General features: G+C 38.5%; 2 protein-coding genes and 1 long non-coding RNA gene across 4 annotated transcripts in view; 2 read left to right on the forward strand and 1 right to left on the reverse strand.

The window, feature by feature from the left end:
- Nucleotides 1-10,627, forward strand: part of neurl1b (neuralized E3 ubiquitin protein ligase 1B) — a 23,157-nt gene extending 12,530 nt beyond the window's left edge. The window contains exons 1-6 of one of the 2 annotated variants that reach the window (XM_055159218.1): nt 2,282-2,636; nt 5,569-5,813; nt 6,085-6,418; nt 7,948-8,679; nt 9,236-9,352; nt 9,796-10,627. In XM_055159218.1, coding sequence (XP_055015193.1) covers nt 2,606-2,636; nt 5,569-5,813; nt 6,085-6,418; nt 7,948-8,679; nt 9,236-9,352; nt 9,796-10,043 — 1,707 coding nt within the window. In that variant the 5' untranslated portion in view covers nt 2,282-2,605 and the 3' untranslated portion in view covers nt 10,044-10,627. Of the gene's footprint in view, nt 1-2,281; nt 2,637-5,568; nt 5,814-6,084; nt 6,419-7,947; nt 8,680-9,235; nt 9,353-9,795 lie in introns of those variants that run through there. The other variant, XM_055159217.1, reaches the window with a different exon arrangement.
- LOC129410640 (uncharacterized) overlaps nt 9,220-23,299 on the reverse strand; it is a 16,321-nt gene continuing 2,241 nt past the window's right edge. Inside the window, exons 2-5 of the long non-coding RNA XR_008632954.1 lie at nt 22,262-22,309; nt 20,879-21,073; nt 17,908-18,028; nt 9,220-9,347 (exon numbers count right to left, since the gene is read on the reverse strand). This is a non-coding gene — a long non-coding RNA (uncharacterized LOC129410640). The remainder of the gene's footprint in view (nt 9,348-17,907; nt 18,029-20,878; nt 21,074-22,261; nt 22,310-23,299) is intronic.
- Nucleotides 11,920-21,376, forward strand: mtnr1c (melatonin receptor 1C). Its single transcript, XM_055159219.1, has 2 exons — nt 11,920-12,646; nt 20,246-21,376. The coding sequence occupies exons 1-2, from the start codon at nt 12,433-12,435 to the stop codon at nt 21,109-21,111; spliced, it is 1,080 nt and encodes a 359-aa protein (XP_055015194.1). The 5' UTR covers nt 11,920-12,432; the 3' UTR covers nt 21,112-21,376.

Here is a 23,299-nt window from a genome sequence, read left to right on the forward strand (position 1 = left end):
TGTGGTTCTCTCTGGTTTGGACAATGTATTTATTGTGAAATGCCCCCTTCAAATAATCACATACATATTTACAATGTAGCCTGTATGTTTGATTTTAGATTAGAATGACAATGTTATTATTAAAGGTGCATTGTGTATATTTTCTGGGGGAGGGTCCGTCACCTGCTTGTTTCTATGGATATATCATTGCTCTGCCTGAAATATTCCACAGTATGATATGAAACAGCTTTACCTTACATTTATCAAATTACAGATGGTTTTATAGCTCAAAAATACTTAGAAAAACAGGCATTCTGACTGTGAGCGGGGTCACTTCTCTACAGATCTGACCTGTAACTTGATCTTGTTTGGTTTGCATGAAGATAAAAATGTTTACTATCATACTGTGAAACATTCCCGACAAAGCAATAACATCTCCATAGAGAAAAATATTTGATGGACCCTCCACCAGAAAAGTTACACTATGCACCTTTAACTTACGTGGCCCCTAAACTTTCTCAGGATGAAATTTTGAAACGGGACAGCACATACATATCTTTTCAAAACAGGAGAAAATGCCTCTGGAGAATATTAATTTTTTTCCTCATAAATTGCTCATTCACCTACAAAAAAAAAAAAAAAAAAAAAAAATATATATATATATATATATATATATATATATATATATATATATATATATATATATATATATATATATAAAAAATACAAAAAAAGATATATATGAACAGTAGACAGTGTTACCCTTGATGTCTTTGGACTGAAATCACTGCAGTTGTAATTAAGTGTTCATTAACAGCCCATAGTGTGTGTGTGGAGATGGAGTGAAGTGCACCTCAGGGGAGCAGCACATGTTACTGTGGCGCTGGTTTGTTTACAGGGAACAGGGCTTGATTGCACACTCTTATTCACTTCCTGTGTTAATCCCCCAGTTTCTGAAACCAAAAAAAGCAGCAGGGGAATTTTATCTCGGCTTCAATTCGACCCCAAACAGTTCAAATTTCAAACAACTTCAGATTACAGTACGGTATTTAAAAACAGTGTTTATAGATGCAGCCCTACAGTAATAATTGTGACACCTGAGATTCTGTATCCATGGGCTTCAGCAAACTTCACAGTCACCATAGCAATTTAAAAGTTAAAAACTATTATTTAATTTATTATTTTAAATTATTCATTCCAGATAAGAAAGCAGGAATAGCCCTATAGTGTATTGTATTGGTTCAAGCACCTGCACATTTACAGTACAATTTCATTAAACGTATCTAAATTAATATTTTATTGACCTCAAACTGGAGCCTTTTATAAATTCATCATCAAAAACTAGATTGTGGTCATTGTATATTGTAAAATAATGTCCGAAAACACACTTGGGTAGGAGTATAAACATTTACACACCATTGAGGGGCTTCATATCTTACTATTACACAGTGTAATTTATAATTGCGTTATTATTTGATATAGTTGCATATTTGCAAAACTTGAAACCTTAAACCTTTTCGAGAAATGGAAAACATGCACACGCTGCATAAGACTCTGTGCAAAGTGGCAGCTAGTTATGGAAGCCCAGAAGCACATTTCCTCTTTTGTGATATGGATCAGTGTTATAACTAAGAGAGGGAAACTTCCAAAATGTGCTACAGAAGTCTTTCCTTAATTAAATGATCAGTAGTTGTATAACTTTTGTTCAACCTAAATGATGTGTGGATGCAGAGACAGTCCGAACTCTTTTGTTCCCTAAGCACTGCATCCCCCTGACCAGCTTCTCAGAGAGCTGTGGTCCAGAAGACAGGAAACAGCTTGAGAGGAGCAAAGTCGTGGGAGGGCAAAGGATGAGGGTGGGAAAAATGAGGGGGATTTCCTTAAATGTAGCTGAAACTTTTCACCAAAATGACCTTATCTGTAGATTCACATCAGAGTAAGTGACTGTGTTGTGATAACCTGATGACTGGATCATTTACAGTTACCATATATTATAATTTTATGTTAAGGTTAATAATCATAATTATTGAACAGGTAAGAATAAGAATGATGAAGAAGTTAAGGGTTATACTCTATTTTACATGTAGGCCTAAGTAACAACATTCCCCAATGTTCCATAGGCCTGCTCAAAAAGTAATTTTAAGCTAATTTTTCAGCCTTGGCCAGATAAACCACTTACAGTAGTTTGACAGTATACATCGCAGTGTGCAAAAACTGTAGCCTATATGCAAACACTGTCATCCTGTCAGCTCGTGCGGGTCTGATGTAGTGGACCACACAGTCATCAAAAGCTCAGCGTCAACCCTGAGTGAATTATTCAGGGCATTAGACTGTGGCCGTGCGCGTGAGAGGGAACCCTGCTCACTGTGTCTTTAAAGCCGTGCAGTGGGGGAGCCTTCACTGAAGAAAGGAGGGGTTGCTGTGCGCCAGTTGGAGGTGTCCGCTTGTCGCTGTGGTTTGGGTTTGACATTAAAGACGAGAGCGTCCATCTCTAAGCTCGGGGATGAGAGCACAGGCAGTGGCATTGGGAAACATGCACGGGTACTGTTCGGAAATGCATGGATGGACGCACGGACGCGTCAGTCGGATATAAGTTGCCCACCGGTGCAACGAATTTCTGGAAATAATGGGGAACACGACACCGAAGCCATTAATAGGTGAGACATGCTGTTCATTTTGGACCTTTTACTCTGTTTGAAATGCACACGTGAACGGTATGGAAAGGTAAATGATACACATGGCTCGTGTTCATTCCAGTCGTTTACACCGCGCGCAGAGACGCGCTTCTATCGCGGCACAGCTGAGCGTAAATCCCAGGGCAGGGAGCATGTTCACACAGCACTCCAGCAAATTCAAGCAGGATTTTTTTCTACAGACCGCTAAAATTACACAGATTTTTAAATAACAAAACCATAACATTTCCTCTATGGCAGAAGGCCAGTGCTTGTTAGATTGTGACAGAGGCCCAAAGAGCCTGAATGATATGGGTCCATTAGCATTATATATACACACACACACACACACACACACACACACACACACACACACACACACACACACACACACACACACACACACACACACACACACACACACACACACACACACACACACACACACATATATATATATATATATATATATATATATATATATATATATATATATATATATATGTATGGTTCTGTACACAGCCTTCTGGCACCTTACTTGTTTAGTTGCTGCCACTTATTCGCTTGTTGCCAGAAATAACATCTTTACAGTGCCATGCATAATTGGCATTATTATCTAGTTAAGTGCCACATGCCTTGCAAAGGCAGTATTGGCAATTAAAATGTCTTACAACTGGGGTTTATGCAGCACATTATCTGATAACTAGTGCCTTATATCACTTCAGTATCCCTGATTTACACCACCCACTCACTGGAGAGCCGCTGGGGGAATCCACAAGGTGAAATGATGTGGTTCCTGCCACTAGAGCCAGCTGACGTAGGGTTTGGATGGAGAACTGTTAGTCACAGAGGAGCACAAGTACTGGCAGCTTAGACCCTGTAGCTCCAACTGGATATGGTTTCAATTAACAAGGAATTGATAGAAAAATCGACCCTAGTGTACTCTTTTTAAAAGTAATATATCTTTCTACTGTACAGCATCCCAGTATGAGTACATGGGATGCTTATATGTCTTCTCCTAAAAATAGCATTACAAGAGAGGAAAACAGAAAATAGTTAGCAACCAAGTTGTTTCTTTGAGGCCACCCCATGCTCAGATAAATTAAAAAAAAAAAAAAAAAAAAAAAAAAAACAGAACTCAATAATGATTGCAGCACAGCAACCAGCAGAACCTAAAAGCCTATATGAAATATGAAACAAGGGCATAACTTTGAGATACAATAAATAAAGACTATCTTGAGTTTGCATCTCTTGCCAATGACCCATGGTCTCCAAATAAGTCTTGTGAAGTCTTGTGATTGTATTTTTACAGCTTCCTCTTTCATCCTGGCATTCACCAAAACAAAGAGATTACATCACTTTCCATCTTCAATCTCCGGTTATGTAGAATGTGCGTAAATGCAATTTAAGTTCAAAACTTTCTTTTAGTTGCTCCAGAAACAGGCTATCCATGCAGACAGGGGCGCTGTTTATCTTGGGCTTGGATATCTCTGCTATCTCAAAGTACATCCCGAGTACCCCCAATTATTTTGGTTCTTCACATGACTGGGACAGTATGTATTTTATGAACAGCTTAAAAAAAACATCAAAGCTCACAAACATGTTTGTATCCAACCTGCGGCACGTGATTTGGAAACTGTCTGTATATAGTTAGGCTGCTTGACATCGAGCCCCATCTAATAACATTAAGGGACTCCCAACTGTGCCGTTATGTTCATAGCTTTCACTTTTCTGAAAAGTTATATTCCCCTAGTACAAGTTGGGGGGCATGTCATTTGAGATGTTACAGATGTTGCTTGCTGCTGCTGCTTCATAGTTTAGAATATAATCAGTGATAATGTCTAATTTGGGAAATGTACTATGGAACATTTGACTGAGTTATTGCCTGTACCAACATTACAATACATTTAAACATAAATGTAAACATAAGATTTGGCACATAAACACAGCCTTGTTTCAATACTGCACTGCTGCCGGGCAATACCATGAAAATAGTGCCCTTGATTTTGAATCTGTATGAAAAGCAAAGTTTGTGCATCCATCTTGAATGATTTCTAGGCCTTGATAGATCAAATACTCATCAAATCATCCTTTGCCTAAATAGGACATTGCCTTCTAAAAAGATGTGACTGAAGATTAGGGTTTATGTAGATATTTCCTCTCAGTATGTGTATGACGATAACTGCGTTGGATGAAAGGGGCCATTGAGAGTGTGTTTATGCTGTAGGCCAAAAGTATATGTATAGTCCATATATATATGAGGAAGATTTTATATCAGCCTGCCAACCTGATTCTAATATTACTCAAATCAAACAAAGAAATAGGTTCAATATTTTAGCATATGCTTGTTTGGTATAAATATTTACAGAAACCTAAAAATATACAGCTCTACTTATATTGCTACCATCATAAACATGACTACAACATCTGTTACTGGTGCTGCCATGACTAAAAGTTCTCTTACTGCCATAGTCATCAGGTAAAGCAAATAGTCATATGTGTTCATATATTTTCCACCTCTGTAAATACCCTATATGGAAGTGGTCAAGACAGATTTGGAATTCATTACATTCAACGGTGAATGTAGGTTACATTTGTTGGACGTCTGTTCACTGTCACTGTGGGAAAGGAAGTGTCTCAGACCATGGGCTCCTTTACATAACTGGCCCCTGCCCTCTAAACCAACTGTCATGGACCACTTGCGAACAAGTTATAGTGTGTCGATATGTTTGCTGTCTTTCCAACAGCTGGCACCACTGAAGCTGCTATTTTGACCTTGTCTTCAGTTATAAAAACAGACCAAGTTTGTACATACCACACAGTGTATGCCCCTATTTCTGTTGATCAAGTCAATGATAGCTTTGATAGCTTTTTAATTTGTCTCTTATAAATTATTTGCATTCTGTTCTTTGTCTAGACACAACTTTGCAACCCCGCCCGGTGGCCAACAGGCAGTACTACACTCTGCCCAACAATGGTGCGGGTGTGGAAAGAAGGACCTCTGCTGCACCAGTCAACGTTAATCTGGAGTCACCACGGTTTCACCCTCATGCCAAAGGAAAAAACATCCGTCTGGATGGGCAGCTTCGACGAGCCACTCGTAAAAACAGCTTCTGTAATGGCATCACGTTTAGCCACAGACCAGTCCATCTCTATGAAAAGGTATATGAGTCACCATTTATAAATCTCTGTTCAACAAACATACATCCTTTAGAGATAACTTCATTCGGTATAACTTATCACTAGTTCACTACTATTCCTTACTTTTATCACTTTGAGTGTCCATGCAACAGGACAATTTGAGCTTGTCATATAATGATATGTAAGATGGTTAAGAATAAAATGTTAATTCAGTAACTCCTTCCATTAGCTACTATGGCAAAGAGGAAATCTGTGGTCATACCATTTGGCTGATCTGATTGATTTGTTTCAGGTGCGTCTTCGTTTGACGGGTGTGCACACAGGTTGGAGTGGAGCTCTCAGATTTGGTTTTACAAGCCTTGACCCCAGTGAACTTGTGGCTACAGACATCCCCAAGTACGCCTGCCCTGACCTTGTGACCCGGCCTGGTTTCTGGGCAAAGGCTCTTCCCGAAAGGCTGGCCTTAAAAGACAATGTACTGTCATTCTGGGCTGATCGCCATGGTCGTGTTTTCTACAGCATCAATGATGGAGAGCCTATCCTTTTCCACTGTGGCCTCAGTGTCGGCTGTCCACTGTGGGCCATTATAGATATTTACGGCATCACTCAGGAGGTCACACTGCTTGGTAAGATTGATAGTTTGTCCTGGGATTAAGAGACAACCAGTCAGTGTACAACAAAAAAAATCATATGGGAATCCTTCTTGTGTCATGCAGCTATAGGACTTAGACAGCCTATTTTTGTAGAGAAAACACATTTGAATCTTATTTAGACAAAGACAGAGGGCAGCTGAGTGTAAAGATTCATGGCATCAAAGAATTACTGGCCCACAAAAGTCATTATCTCTTTTAAACATTGACAGAGAAGTCTAATAGTGAATAAATAAGTGAGAGAGATTGATCAAAGTTACTCCCTAGATCTTTTATATATTTTTTATTATTCTTATCATCATTTGAATCACTAGTTCAACTTAGGAGTGCTCTCGTACTCATTGGCAGTGTTTATTCTCAGTTTGACAGGAGCTTTGACCATGTTTGGTCAAGGCGGCAGATCCCAGGAGCTTTTGGTGAGGGGCCAGTGCACTGGGCTGTCTCAGCATCACTAGAAATAGTAATAAAGGAATGTATCATGGGTCCAAAAGGGACCACTGCTCTATATCTGAATAGACTATAACCTACCATAACCTGTACAAACAGCTATAACATAAAGTTGAATAAACTGTACAGGTAGGATCACAGACATGCAGCTTTGGAACATTTAGTTACATAGCTATTATATCATGTTACTTGTAATCCTTAATACACAAAGACCTACACAGGGTTAAAACTGTACTACAAAAACAACTGTTTAGAAGTAGTGACCAGTGTTAATCATTAAGGTGTGGTCTTCTACAGTATTTATTTTTATCGAAGCAGGCCACATATTTCATCCAGAAAATAATAGATAGAAGAGCTTAAGTGCCAGAACAGTGCTATAGTTGGTTGCATTCTCACTTTAAAAATAAAATAAAAAACAATTAACTCATTTAGGCAATTGTCTAGAGATTGAGCACTATCTATGCCAATTCTTAAATCCAAGGCAACTATAGCCAATAAGTATCAGCTTCAGCTGCTGACACTTTGAGGTCCTTATGCTGATTACTAGATTATTTTCCATAAATAATAATGATATATGTATATACAGTCCCTACAAACATTTTAGAGAGCAGTGTATTGCAAATTTATTATAGGCTTGTCCCATAGATGCTTCAGTCAGGAGCATTGACTGAATAAAGAAGTGGCCTAAACGAGTGTGATGTCACCCATAGCGTTTGGCTCCACTCATGCTTAAGCTCACGATGCTCGTGGTTACAGGGGCAAATTTGGTGCCAGGCTCTATATTAGGAATAGGATAAACAAAAAAGCAAAATAAAAACACCAGGATCATGTAAAGCCCAATGTATCCCATTGTAAGTCAATGGGAGCCAGGGTCAGAAGGATCCAGGAGTGCCTGCATGCAAACTTCCTATGTGGAACGCGCCGTCTAGCACGTTAACTATGTCCATTTATATATACAGTCTATGGTTAGGAGGGACAGTCACTAAACTGGTATAATGTTAGTGTGGGACTGATCACATGACCATCACAGAGTCATATTTTTTACTTTTCTACTACAGAAAGCGCATTTGCTGAGAGTGTGGGGCCAAGCTGCCTAAGCACAGCCCGACTCAGTGCCTATCTGCCCCAGAGCAGCCATGACTCAGCCAACTACAACAACAATCAGTTGGAGAACAACCAGGCCGCCGCCGCCAAGATGGCCGACCTTCAGCTCAATAACTACTCGCAGATAATCCCCTGCTGCTCCACCACTTCCTCTACCTCCACTCCCTCTTCTGCACCCACTGCCTCCAGGGTCGTCCGCCCAGGCCTCCCCGCTCCGCTGGACAACAACTTGCACTTTCACCCAATCCGTGGCTCTGACGTGATCCTGTCGGCTGATCGGTTGGCCGCTTGCATACACTTTCTGGACAGCAGTCGGACACTTGTCTTTGGTGACCGGCCCCTTCACGTGGGGGAGACTATTTACGTAGAGGTGGGTCACTTAGGCCTGCCATACTTTGGAGCACTGCTGTTTGGTTTGACGTCATGTGACCCTGCGAGTCTACACGCTGCAGACCTACCGGCTGATCCAGAGCTGCTGCTGGACCGTAAAGAATACTGGGTTGTCCACCGGGGCATCCCTATCCCGTGCTCTGGAGATGTGCTCAGTTTCAGCCTGCTGTCCACTGGTGAAGTGCACCATGCCATCAATGGAGTGGGGCGCGGTCGCCTGCTCTGTGTGGACTCCTCTCAGGTGCTGTGGGCCTTCTTCACCCTCCATGGAGCTGTTAACAGGGTCAGAATACTGGGTAAGTATGTAAAGAGTCAGTAGAGATTTTAAATTATATGCCTTCATTTAGGTAACTATAGGACATGGCTGTTATACAACTTAATAATAGGTCAAAAAAGCATCTATATTTTGCACATCCATTCCATAGAAATGTTAGTATGGTATTATTGTAGCCACAGCTGCCCTGGGGCAGACTGGCGGGAGCAAGGCTGCCAATACAAGATGCAACGAATCAGATGAGTCCTGGCACTGGCAAGAATATATGGCAAAAAACAAAACAATGTGGAGGCCTTAATTTCTCTTTTCAGAAATATCTTGCATTATTTCTCAAATGTAGTATATCCAGACTTGTGCTAGCATGAGACTTGACTTGATATGTTTTACATTTCACAATGCCATGCTTACAAAAACAATTAGACCACTGTAAAACTACAAAAATGCATCCAAATCTAACTCATTATCTCTGCATTTTATGTTTACTTTTATGATTTCTTTCTGTTTACTTCAAAGACACAATACTTTTTTTTGCATCTTTTAAACATCTTTTAACATTCATTACCTGTCTGGTGCCACAGGAACATTACAGCCCAGCCCCTTGCCCAGCCCCTCACAGAGCAGTAGTCCAGACGACAGTGACTCAGACCTGGCCTTCAGTGTGAACCGCTCCTCCTCTGCCTCGGAGTCCTCCTTGGGTGAGACACACAATCACAAGATCAGCGTAAAATTATTTTAATGGAAGTTTGGTTTTATGGTTTTCTGTGTAACTTTCTGAAATATGATGGGAAAAAAATAACATCTTGGTAAAAAGATCTCCTAATAGTGGTGGAATTTTAGGCATGCAGCTCGAAGAAGGTATACATTTTTGTTAATTATTAATGAATTAACTTTTCAACAAAAGATTACATTTTCACATTTCACAAATACAGTGGTAGAAAGTCTGTTTTGCAAGTTGCTTCCTGTTAAAATTTTTAAATTAAAAAGTTAAAGCCATTGATTTAGATGTGTAACAGAATAAGTTAATTGAGCATGTTTTCTGTATTAAAGTCCACAATGTTAAGCAGCAACAATAAATGATTCCCGCCGCCATGTCTGCTACATCTTAATCCTACTCATGTTTTCCCTTCTCTTTTCCCAGTGACAGCCCCCAGCTCCCCCCTCAGTCCTCAGGTCTCGCCCACCATGGCTGTCCCGGAGCTGCCCCCTGGTGGCAAAAACGGGGAGTGCACTATTTGCTTCGATCAGGAGGTGGACACAGTCATCTACACGTGTGGGCACATGTGTCTGTGCAATGAATGCGGCCTCAAGCTCAAAAGACAAATCAATGCCTGCTGCCCCATCTGCAGAAGACCGATCAAAGACGTCATCAAAACGTACAGACCATGAAAGGATGACTTCTTCTAGGACACTTTAAGGTTGTGGGACAGTGCACGTTTAGGCACCATTACTCAGGCTGGATCGATATGGACAAAAGCCAAATGTGGAAATATTGTGCCTATGGGAACATTTTGTAACATAGATATGATATAGGTATTAGAGAAGTTTTGATCTTCTATAAAATGCACACTTGAGCTTCTATTAGTGCACCTATTTTATATTTTTTATGTGGTTTTGTCCTGTTTCACATTAATAATTGCAGAAAAACTGCTGTGAATATATTCCTATGTCCTTTAGATCCTCTGTGACCCCAGATCAGTACCTGTGCTTTAGACTCCTAGTGCCTTAGGTATCTCACAGCTGTGTCTGACTCAATATGCTACAGGTCCTAGCCATATTTTTAATGTACAGTGACGAGGTCTGCTGGTGAAAAGGGAGAGTGACTGGGAATGAAAGGAGGAAGGGAAAGAGAGAAACATAAAAATAATTAAGATATTTTAACAAAAAATACTGTGTTTAAGAGAAGTGTGTTTAAAATATGATGGAGTAACATGTTTTGCACAATGGCAGTTTAATAAATGGTATAAATGTGACCATGTTCTAAATTAGATTTTTGTTAATTGATTCATTATTACATTTACACCTTTTAATTAGTAAGGCAATTAGAAGTGTCCCAAGGTAAGTTCATAGATGGTAAAACAAAAAAGATAATTATAAATACTGTGTATGTTGTATGATAGAAAAGGTACCAAAAAGGTAGTCATCTGGACAATGTTTAAGAAATAAATACATTTTGACTGCCATCTGTAATTTCATCCATTTCAATCTGAAAGTCCCTCTCAAAAATGTGATGCTCCATCTCAAGGAGTTTATCTACTTATTAAATAAAAATGTCATTGAATAACAGTGTATTGCAAATAGGCACAATAAATTCAATAAACTAAAGCCTTAGGAGCAGCTACATTGAAATTCAATTGTGTGAAACAAACACAAAAACTTCAGAGTAGCATTGGATCCATCTGTAGTTGTTGAACACTAGCTAATGATTATTAAACAAATATATAAAGTAAGTGAATGTCTGATTCACTTAACCCTCTCAGGCTCAAATAAATTTTTAGTATCAGGAAAAATCTGATATTTGGGGAAAATTATAATATGAGGTAGTAATATACAATCCTGACTTTTTTATCCTTTGTAAACAAAAAAGTATTTTGCACTTCTGGCAGGCCGTTTGTGTGTAGTCATTCTTGCACAGTCTGCATCGTCCATGTTTATCAGCATGGATGGGAGAAAAGGCTCCTGAGTAAAAAAAGCTCATAAAATATGGATGTGGAGTAAGTAGGTAATTGGAATTTTGCTGCTGCAAATCTGCAACACCTGCCTGGAGAGGGTTAATTTCGTTTTTGTTTTGTAAATAAATTATGTTACGATAGCCAGCAATTGGTCCTAGTCAAGGCCCAGGGTCCAGATCCACGGTTCGCCACTGATATTACCAATGCTATTTTAAAACAACTGTAATATAGGCCTAGACCTTTTATGTGTAAAGCACAAAAAGTGAATGGTTTATTGCATCCAGAATTTACAATAGGAGATTTCTCTTGCATTCCACTCATGGAAGAACAAGTAGATGATTCTAGACACTGATGTGCAGCTCTTCGTTCTAGTGCGTCAAAGGTCTGAATATGCAAGAAGATAAACCCTAAAAGCATAATTCTACACACAGTAATTTATAAGCATCAGACAAACAAAAGCATGTTAGGCCTATTTATCGTTTACGCTGATGCGTCGCGCCAAGCTGGACACAGGACGGCGCTATCTTCAAGCCCTTTAAAAGTGGATCCAGTGCAGTTCACATTACAACTTAAGAAAATGAATGAACCAAATGAATTGTTCGTTCACAGCAGAGCACCGCCTTGTGCGTGCATATCTTTTTATTTGTGGAATAGCTTATCCGATAGGCTTAAGTCAGCAAACAAAGTTATACTAAAACCAACAGTAGGCTAATAAAGAAAGAAAGAAAGAAAGAAAAGAATATTCAGGGTAATTTAAAAACTGCCGTGCCATCCAAGTCCCACCGTTCGGCGCACGTCCCTTGTATCCGAGACCGGTGCCCTTTCATTACGCACAACCAGGAGAGCGTTCACATGGCTTTACACTGGAAGGGGCAACCCTGTCAGAATGGAGCGGCGCTCAGGAACGGCAGATTCAGAGGTCATGCAGCAGCGAAACACGAGCCCCAACATCACCTTTTCATCTAACCTCGACGAATACAGTTCAAGATCGTCGCTTCACGTCGGAGAAGTAGTTCAATAAGAAGTTGCCGGAGGGCCCCTGGGGATTCTTGGGGGCGTATGGAGTGTTATAGTTCGCAACTATGGCAGCTGAACCCTAAGGGGACATGGATTTACCAGTGAAGGATGTAATAGACGAGTCTGTGAACAATTCTATTGTGTCTTTCCAAAACAAGACCACTCACAGCGGACTGAGCGCCACTTCTCCCGGAGTGTCCACTGCGCTGGCCAGCGTGCTGATCTTCACCATCGTGGTAGACATCCTGGGCAACGTGCTGGTCATACTCTCCGTGTACAGGAACAAAAAGCTCAGGAATGCTGGTAAGAGACTTGACCTTGAATTTTAAGTAGTTAACTTCAACAAATTCTGGTTAAAGCTAATATAACCACTACAGTTTTGTTATTGTACTGTAGTGCATAACTGTTAAGCATGAGGTTAGTCTTATTAGTAAAAATCAATTTTGATTATAGGCTACAAATAAGAAGGAAACTGTTAAGATAATATTTATTAAAACGATCTACTAAGTTTTTGAAGCTTCATTTCACTTCATTTCATTATTCTTTTTTATTTTTTTCTTCTTTTTAAAAATATTATTAGCTTACAGTCTATAGGATCACAAAGACTGTACAAAACATTTCACAACAGTAGGCTGCATACAGCCTAACATTTCTCAAAGCTTCCAAATTGTTTTTCAAGACTGCACGCTGCTTGCCACTTTCATCACAATTCTAATTATGTAATGCACAATATGCAGTGTGGCCTCTGCAAATGACACTTATCAGAAGATCCATGAACCAGACAGCTGTGAGAGCCTCTCTCTGCTTGCCTCCTCGTTTCTCCTTCATATTTCTTCATAAATAATCAGACTTTCTTCTTGCCCGCCTGCCTGTATCCTTGGTTCTTCATCCCCAGATAAATCAAACCTGCCTTTTTTACACACACTACATCAGCTGTGTCCTGCAGCGCCAAGGTGAGACTACACACCTTATAGCTCTTATGCTCTTTTCAATACTAACTCATGTCCCTCAAGGTGACACTATAGATAGTCTTGCCATTAGAGAAATGCCATTAGAGAAACATTTATTCGCTATTAATTTAAATGAGGCCATGGAAAGGATTTGACTAAATTAAATGCATTATTTGCTAACCCATCAAAGCCAAATAAAGTAATAAAGCAGCTGAAGATGTACTGTATACAGAGGCATGTGCAGTGAAAGTTTAATTCTAGGCTAAAGGCTAAATGGAAAAGTCACTGGGCTTTCCTAGAAGTGTGGTATTTTAGTAGAATATATTTTCTATTTCCAAGAATCTTTGGTTATTTCAGTAGGCTTCAGTACTTTATAGACCATAAATAAAAGTGGATGCACCCTCAGTTAAACAAACCTTTTAGAGAGTGGGGTGGTGACTTCAGTGTTGTAAGGTGTAGCACAAAAGAAAATGAAATTATTGTTGTAGTATATACTTTGTTATCTTATGTTCTTTATGTGTGAAATATAAAAGAAATATATATAAATATTGTAATAAATTACAAATTAAAATAGTATAAGATATATAATAATTTCCCACACTGACTTAGCCATTGTATCAACTTGCGAGTTGTATAAAAGATATAATGTGTCTTCTGTCCCCATATAGTAAGATTATAACTTTTTAAAGCAGTGTTATGCACATTCTAAGTTCATATTACTTGTGAATATTAATTATGGGAAAAGTAGCTGGCGTACTGCAGGCTATGTCAAAACATTTACAGAGAACAAAAGCATGAATGAATAAGCTCTATTCATTATTTGGAGTTAAAGCTCTCTGCCTCATTATGATGTACATATACCAGCAGTCATTATGGCCAAAAGTATAGACAGAAAACTTCATCAGACACAAAGTGGTCACAACATGATGTTAATGAGAACATACATGAGCCACTGGAAAGAGGCCATCCCGTGTGTCGCATACAGGGCTTTCAATTACAATTTCAAATACATTACGTAATCTAGCTAATGTGCCCAAAGCATTTTAGTGTTACAAAAAATGAAGTTTAGGAGTCCAAATGCTAATCTGACAACAGAATAATGACACAGTAGACTGGTTCCAAACAAGAAGGATAATTGGATAGTGGATTCTCTGGTTGGCATTAGACTTGGTATGATCACACACGCACTGCAAAATGTAATATCTAAGTAAATTCAAATTAAGTAATAACGAACGAAATGTAGTTTTAGCATCTGAGCAGTGTGCCATCAGCAAGTATTAGATAAAAATGCACATATGTGTAACACATGACAGGTATAACATGAGCATAATTAATAAATAATAAATTACTCAATTTAAGAAGATTTAACTTGGCAAGTTCAGTACAGTTTTTTTCCTATTTCAGCTACAAAAAGACTTGTTACATTGATAATTTTGCTTGTCATGTGAAATTTACTCAAATGAATATAGCATGTTTTTAATTCAAGTCATTTTAACTTGGCAGGACTTTTGTTTTTGTAATGAGAATAGATCAAACAAAAACATAAGATTATATCACAGCTCTACTTAAATGACATTCTAATATCGTTACCTCAGTTAGCCTGCTCACAATCCCTTCACTGTTTATACCAAGCTATTTATATAAAGTTATGTGTATGAAAATGTTTGTGCCGCATATACAAGATTGATTGGATAATGGTGGTAATATTATACAACTGTGAATGGTGCAGCATTTGGAGGAACACATCTTTCATTATGAATGATTTAATGTGGGGTAATAACGGCAATGCCAGAATTTTTTCGAGTGACTCTTTTAATCAGTTTTCACGTTGTTGGATGGCCCTTGCACACCTGATCTTTTTATGCTCGGCTGATTCTCTGCATCCCCTCCCCAAAATACCACTTTCTTGCATTTTTTTAATGGAAATAATACATAGCATGTGATGATGATAAAACAGTGTTCTAGGCTTTTTGTGGGTTTTGAGTGTGGTCTCATAGAGCAGAGTGCCACTATACAGGATGTTATCCCAAAATTTCTCCCATTGGGGCAAAACTAAACTAAAAATACTGTGACCAATTGCCCTCACAAGTAGGCCTGTCATGATAACAAATTTTGAAGTGCGATATATTGTTGAACTAAATATAACCAATAAACAATAATACTGAAACCAAACCATAAAGCAGATTCAGCCCCCATAAAGAATTCTAAAATGTTTAATATTGTTTATGATGAGCTGCAATAAATACATAATAGTTTGTGTCTATAATGAGTCATAAACGTCATGTATTCAGCCCACTTCAGCTCAAATCTTTTTGCAAAGAAAAGGGCCCTACAATAAGTAGTATTGACCCCCAAAAATTATTGTTCCAACTGTCATGTATTGAACAATAAGTCGATATAGTAATTATGATGACAGGCCAACTCACAAGGCCAAGAGCGACAATGAAAGACATTACGAAGAGCAGCAGAAGAGAGGATGTGCATGTGTGACGAAAACTGTGGCAAACTTCACTTTTGCGAGTCTACCAAAAAAAAGTGTCCAGAGGCAGGTTAATAGACTCAGTGGACACAGTGAGTCAAAGCTAGAGCAGATAAGAATTGACGGAGTGGATCCAGGGGGGATATCACTTAGCACAGTACGTTAAACATGCCTGCTGTACCCGACAACACAATCGCTCATGACGTTTATTGTGGAAAGCAAGGAGATGCAGCTTGATGAGATTATAGAGTTATGTCATACACCTGGGAGGACAAAAATATAGCAGTTTACAGCAGGTTCCATCATGTCAAAAATAAATACATAAAAAAGAGACTGCACAAAGGCTAAAAAAGTTACATTTTCCCAGACTTTTTTATGATTTTTCTTTTTTTAAAATCAACCATCAAATGTTTGGGGCCAGTCATGACACTTGTGACCCTAAACTCTGAAATTACAGTATTCTATGAGTATTAATAATCAAATGAATCAGCATATGTACTGACATGATTTCTAAAAAAAAAAAAAAAAAAACAATCTTTTTTTTTTCCATTCTTTAGAAAATTAAGAGAAATACTGTAATACTATGCTAACTAATAACTCAACTTAATAGTTCAACTAACAAATCAATGAAGAATTTCTTTATTACAGGATTTACTTTACTAAATCTGTTAGGACAGTTCAAATCTTGTCTTAAAAACACTAAACACAGAAGAATGCTATTAATAGATGCTATAACATGACTAGAATTTCTTTTTTCATCAAAGTTTCATTTTGTCAAAGGTGTATGATTAAGTTGTTTTGATTTAGACCACGTTGCCACTTTTTCAGGCTGACACATTAGCCCGCCGGTGGATCTGTGTAAGCCTCTGAGAATTGAATGAGAACACAATCATGAGTTGTCAGATATTAATTTGGGTTTTCGCTTGATTTCTTGTATCCTGCTTACCAACTAGGCCAGCATACATGTCCTATTGTGAAAGGTTCAGGCTTATTACATTGTGCAAAGTCCAGATTTATTTGTGTGTGGATGAGAGGTGCTTTGTGCTATATTTTTGGACAGCTGGTTGCAGACTGCATTATTCTGGTGACACTTCATCTATCCATTTTGAGCCCAGACTCCACTGGCACCAAGTTGAACTGCTGCTAACTCCTGAATATACAGTACTGTGGATCAATATGACAAGAGATTTATGCTGCCTCTGCTTGGACTGGTGAACAAAAACTCAAACCGAAAGCCTTTGTCACTTGACATTTTGGAAAGATTGCGTCTGTCCAGATAGCAGACAGCCAAAGGAAGGAAGGGGCCAGAACCCAATCAGCTATCAGCTCCCAACATGCACTGGTGTGGTGGATAATAATAGAGCTTTAAGATGGAAGAAACGCAATTCTATTCTTGTAGGCGTGAGAGTGACTAGTTAGTAATACTCTGCCACTGGAAGAGCAATTGCATTGTTGGATATTTTCCAGTATGATTGCGGTAAAAATGTGATGCAATTTAATTTTATAACAAAATTCAGATTCATAAATTTAATTTGTGGGCAAAAAAAAGTTTATCTCTTGAATATGATCAAAGCAAAAACTACCTTCTTTCTTTTGAACTGACGTAGGAGAAGAGTGAGCCAGAGCATATTAGTAGACTCAAAGTCATAGTCAAGGTTAACTACGTCATAAAAATAGAAACTAATCCAATGTGTGATATAATTTCAAATTCAGGGTAGTTCTTTTGCAATTTTGCCTCCGTAAACCTCTTTGCTCTACATCTTGTCATAGGTTTTTTTGTTACATGCAATAATATACCATAGCCAATAGCTCAAAATTATTTAATCTAATATATCTTCTGGCTTGAAACAGACATCTCATATTCTGTGCAGTGGTAATCTGTTGCAGAGTTAAAATAGACATCACAGTGGGTTCAGGTTAGGTGATGGACTTTATGTTGTGCTGTTGGGACTTTTATGTTTTGGTCATTTGTGTTGAAATAAGTGATGAGATGTGATTGGAATGAGAATAAGACAACAGTAAACTGGGTTGTAGTTCATTCAGAGGTTTAAGAATTCATGGCAGTGACACAAAGGCCCTGAGTGCTCTGAACATTTCACAGCATTGGCCCGCATCTGTAGTGTTTTAGCACTTACCCCATCCTCTCGACAATAAGGGGAGAGGGTTCATCCAGACAGAGGACAGAAAACTGGGGTCTGTCCTGATCACAGTGAAGGGAAGCGTGGAGCTGCAGGATGTCAGGCAGAAGTCAGAGTCCTGCATAATGACAAATACACACACTGAACAAACATCACAAATACAATGTGACATATTTGTCTACCGAGCTCACCACGACCAAGAACTAATGCTCTTATTTGTCTCTCAGCAAGATGGACAACATTTCCAAATTAAAAAAACAGGAAATTCGAGACTCTTATAATGTTGTTACCTCAAAAACGTACCAGCCATTCTGTTTTGTTTCATTCACATGTGTTTGGGTAATCCTTTATTATTAGTCTTTCTACATCTCCAAAGCTCAAAATGTTCTGTTCCACCTTGTGATGTCATGAAAAAATAGTTTTCAAGTTCCTTTTACCTTTAGTTCAGTAGAGACTGGCAATTCCAGGGCTGAAATTACCCAAATGATTCTAATGAAAATGCATGAAGTTTAAAAACACAGTGGAGCCCTTTCAGTATTAACAAATGACATTACAAGTAGGAACGGGAGTGATTTCTGTTTGAGATAAGATTGCCTAAACACCTAAATATGCAGGGTTTGTGTGTTAAACATGTGTGAATGAAAACTCCAGGTATGTTTGTGATGAGGAAACAACATTATAACACAGATCATAATAAAACATAATCTAGGCCCTTTAAATAAAAGAACCAAAAATGAAAGCAAATGTAATTGGCAAGGCTAAAGAGCAGTGAGTGCTTGCTGAAATGTACTGATGTAAGTTTGGAAGATGAAATTAAAATTAGCTTGGTTGCTACACAGGCCGTACCTCTAGGGTGGATGGATTAACAAAAGCCTTGAACATTCAGGATGGATGGCCAACATGTGTTTCAAATCCACTGCTATCATATCTGCCAATCACCATTGTTGACTCAGCTGTGCAAGAAAGCACTCGAAAATATGTTTATATTATAGCAACATGAAACCTTACAATGTCAAACTTTAACTTGTATTTAGTTCAAATCTGACTGTTCAAATGGATGACGTAATAGTGCGTGAGAACTAAGCATTAATCTGTGGCAGTGCAGTCCCATATATACTGGTAGATTCACTTAATTTTTGGAATGTTTGTTTAGTCACTTTCAATTTGACATCATGCCTCAATTTTAATTTAATTTGGAAAACATTCCATGTTTGACTCACATTATATTTTGAAGGAACCTGGTCCTAAAAGTTATGAGAAACATTCTTTTTACTCACTGCTGCATGTTCTTTTTATCTATTGGTCGATCTGACACAACATGATTTGATTAATTGTTTTTTCCCCTCACCCAGAAGAGCTGTACTGGTCTGTTATCAGATGTCATTTTCTATGATTCACGTCGACTGAAGAGATCCAGTGACACTCTGAAAGACCCCAAGAGGCAGACAGGAAGCCATTGGTTCAAATTGAGCGATAAAGAGACCATGTTGTTGTTTATGTAATAAGTATGCCTTTTCTCAGAGCAAGGGCAAAAAAAGAAAACATGAAATGCCCAGTTACTTGTTAATCTTTCAATACAAATGTATTTCATAAATTTATGGTTTTTATTTGTATCTCTTCTGTTGGCTGCCTTGCATTTTCATTCTTTGTATCAGCTTATTTTACTCACATTGCTCATAAAAAATTAAGGGAAGCCCTTCAGACAAATTATTTAAAAATCTTTCTTTGCAATTAAAGTTGCAGAGGCAAATGCTACAAAATCCTTCAGTAAAATCTCAGATGCAAACAAGTGGGCCATAATTTAGGGAAGACTATGCATTTAAATAGATACCTAAACAGAATATTAAGTTTGAACCTCATTAGAAACTATATATATAATGCAATCATAGCTGGAGGAAATGGTGACCTGAGTGATTGAATAATATCATAACAATTGTAGGGCAGAATCAACAATATAATTCTTACCTGAGGAGGTGCCATAAATATTTTGTTATTCTATTTAAAGAAATAAGAATGCTATGACCCAACAAATAGACTTGTCCATAACATTGGAAAAATGTTTAATGGTTTTATAACCATTTTAAAGGGTCATAACCCAGAGGGTCATTTTTTAGTCTGGCTGAAAAAGACAGCTCATTAAATTACCTTCATAATACATAAAGAAGTTCTTCTTTTGTGATTCAAGGACACAGTTATACTTCCAGTGCCTCTTTTTATTTTAGGAAATCTACCCCCAAGCGCTCAGGCTACAGAGGAGTACTGCTTTTGTTAATCAGAGAGCTGCTTGACTCATGTTTTGGTTCTTAACTAATTCTTGTTATTTTCATTCCAACAGGCAACATCTTTGTGGTGAGCCTGTCTATTGCTGACCTGGTGGTGGCGCTGTACCCTTATCCACTGGTGCTCACTGCCATTTTCAACAATGACTGGACTATGGGAGACTTCCACTGCCAGGCCAGTGGTTTTATCATGGGGCTCAGTGTTATTGGATCTATCTTCAACATTACAGCCATTGCCATCAACCGCTACTGTTACATCTGCCACAGCCTGCTCTATGATCGCCTCTATAGCCTGAGGAACACCTGTTTTTACTTGGGTCTCACCTGGCTCCTCACATGCATCGCCACGGTGCCAAATTTCTTTGTGGGTTCACTTCAGTATGATCCACGCATCTACTCTTGCACCTTTGCCCAAACTGTAAGCTCTTACTACACCATATCTGTTGTCATTATTCACTTTCTAATCCCACTACTGGTGGTGTCTTATTGCTACATGCGAATATGGGTGCTAGTGATCAAAGTCAAACACAGGGTGAAACCAGAACAAAGGACAAAACCAAAACCAAGCGATATTAAGAATTTCTTGACAATGTTCATGGTTTTTGTATTATTTGCAGTTTGCTGGGCACCACTCAACCTCATAGGCCTAGCAGTAGCTATAAATCCGAGTAAAGTTGTGCCCAACATACCTGAATGGTTGTTTGTCACGAGTTACTTTATGGCGTACTTCAACAGCTGCCTCAACGCTATCATATATGGTCTGCTGAACCAAAACTTCAGGAAAGAGTACAAGACAATCGTCCTTGCTTTATGCATGCCGCGTTTACTGCTTGTAGAGACGTCCAGATGTGCCACAGAAGGTCTAAAGAGCAAACCTTCTCCAGCTGTAACAAACAACAATATAGCAGAAATAAATGTATGAAGTTGTGTGTAACTGAGTATAAAGTTACTGATCAAAAAAAGTGTGTAATGAAATTATTGTGTGCCTTTAAAGACATGACTTGCAAAAAATATTAATCTTTTTTATGGGTGATATTGCTTATGCCTTTGGGAGGAACAAAATAACTGAAAACTCTGCATTTTACTGCTTGAAATTGGTCTATTTTTTTTTTATCAAAGATCACAAGCCTTCTTAATGTTTTGATTTAGAGGAGCCTTGAACTCAATAAACTTCTGAAAAATGTGAACTTTTATTTACTTAGGAATCCAGTGAAACTTAATCTAGTGCACTAAAGTTTGAAATGTTTCAACTCAACAGGAACAATTTGAGTTTCCAGTTGTAAAGATATAATCTGGGGAAAAGGACACTGACGCCAGACTTTGTTTTGTTTTATAGAGCGGAAAGACATTTACTGTATCAATAATACAGTTTTGTGCTCTATGACCACGCAGAGAGTCAATAAATAATAAAATAAACAGAACTCAAAATAATTATACAGTTAGTCATAGGAGTTATCCTCCATTAGGTTAACATACTTGTACTAGCATGTGGCACATAAACACTGCTCCTTTTAAATCATAAATCTTGCAATATTTGTATTTAAGATTAAAAATATCAAGATGGGGAAGGTGCCAATGGGAACACGGCTTGGTGCCTTAGATAAACAGCAGTGTCACAGGGAAGACTCCAGCTCTGCTCTGAGTTCAGACAAAGAGAGGAGCTTTGTGAGTTACAGGTCCAAGCAGAAAGAAGCCGTTTAACTATGGTCATTTTAATGGACACATATGTTCAAATCATCATGGGTGTGACCTTGAATGATTTAAAAGTCTAAAAAAAATTATTAGAGAGAAAGAAATGGTGCTAAACAAAGCTGGCCTTGTTCATTAAATGGCTTAAAGGGATGATGTGAATCAGGAGCCAGATGTCATTTTGTTATAGCGGCAAGTACTAAAGCACATGCCATCCCAGCAAAGATGTGCCCTGACAGTACAATTCTCACACAACACAACTCCAAGCACCTCACGGGGAGGCTGGGCTTGCCATAATGACACTGTAAGTGATATGATGCTGTATTTAAAATGTTACACACTTCCACTGGCTACAACACAATTATTTGGCATGTTTTATTTACCTTCACATCCACTGTCTGTGTCTGGTGTCAGCTGCACAGATAGGCTTCCTGCAAGTAAATGCATTAGTTAATAAAAGTACAGACACACAGCACAATTTAAATTTAAATCTGTCGTGTGGATTTGAAGCGGTTCACTAGTGTAGGGTCAGTACAGGATGAGTGACAGAGAGGGACTGAAGGGAAGAGGGCTGGATGAACGCCACTCCTCTTTCATCACTTCAGGTAGATCTGATGTTATTAACATTTTAATGCATGCTGATTGTTCCCTCAGCAATTGCAAAGATAATTTGTTCCATGTAAGTAAATACAGCCCACTATTGCAAACATCTTGGTTTATAAACCTTAATAGTTTTAGCTAATAGGAAATACTGACACACTTGAGTTCATCAATGAAACCACAGCCCTGCCCTGAGTTCAAATGGAGTAGCTCAGATGACTCTAGTCTGTCCACCCACGGCGTGTGCCATTTTGTCTGTGATTTAGTATGAAGCCAGTGAGAGTGGGGACATTTTTCTGGTGTTATCAAAGACAGATGACCCTTTTGTGTTTGCCATACCATATTTTAGTCATGATGTTTATATTTTGCGTTTGAATAATTACAACAAGAAAAATGTTGCATACATAATCCGGAGTCTATTTATTCTCAAGGGGTTCACATTAAAAATATAGGGAGTAAATATAGTGTGCCCTTTGTGATATATATGAGACACATCTAGAACTTTAAAGTAATAATTTTATTTCCACAACAGCAGGAGGTTGTGACAAATCTGGTTAAAACACAATGGTTGAGCAGTGAGCCATTAGGAAGTTTAATGCTTGCATGACATGATGGTTTTCCGCCTGCTGGTTGGAGCCAGTCACAGTTCCTCTATTTGCACAGAGGAATTTGAACTGCTCTCGCACATCACTGCATTTTACTTCAGTGGGGTCTCACTGCAGGCCTGCTACAACAACAGCAAGACTTCTAATGGATCTGAGCATTTAGTTTATGTTGCCAGTGTCATTATGCATATGATGTATTCTTACAATCTCCCACAG

Source organism: Boleophthalmus pectinirostris, unplaced genomic scaffold (genome assembly GCF_026225935.1).
Source record: "Boleophthalmus pectinirostris isolate CB_2022bp ecotype Guang Dong unplaced genomic scaffold, ASM2622593v1 HiC_scaffold_23, whole genome shotgun sequence".
Lineage (NCBI taxonomy): Eukaryota > Metazoa > Chordata > Actinopteri > Gobiiformes > Gobiidae > Boleophthalmus > Boleophthalmus pectinirostris.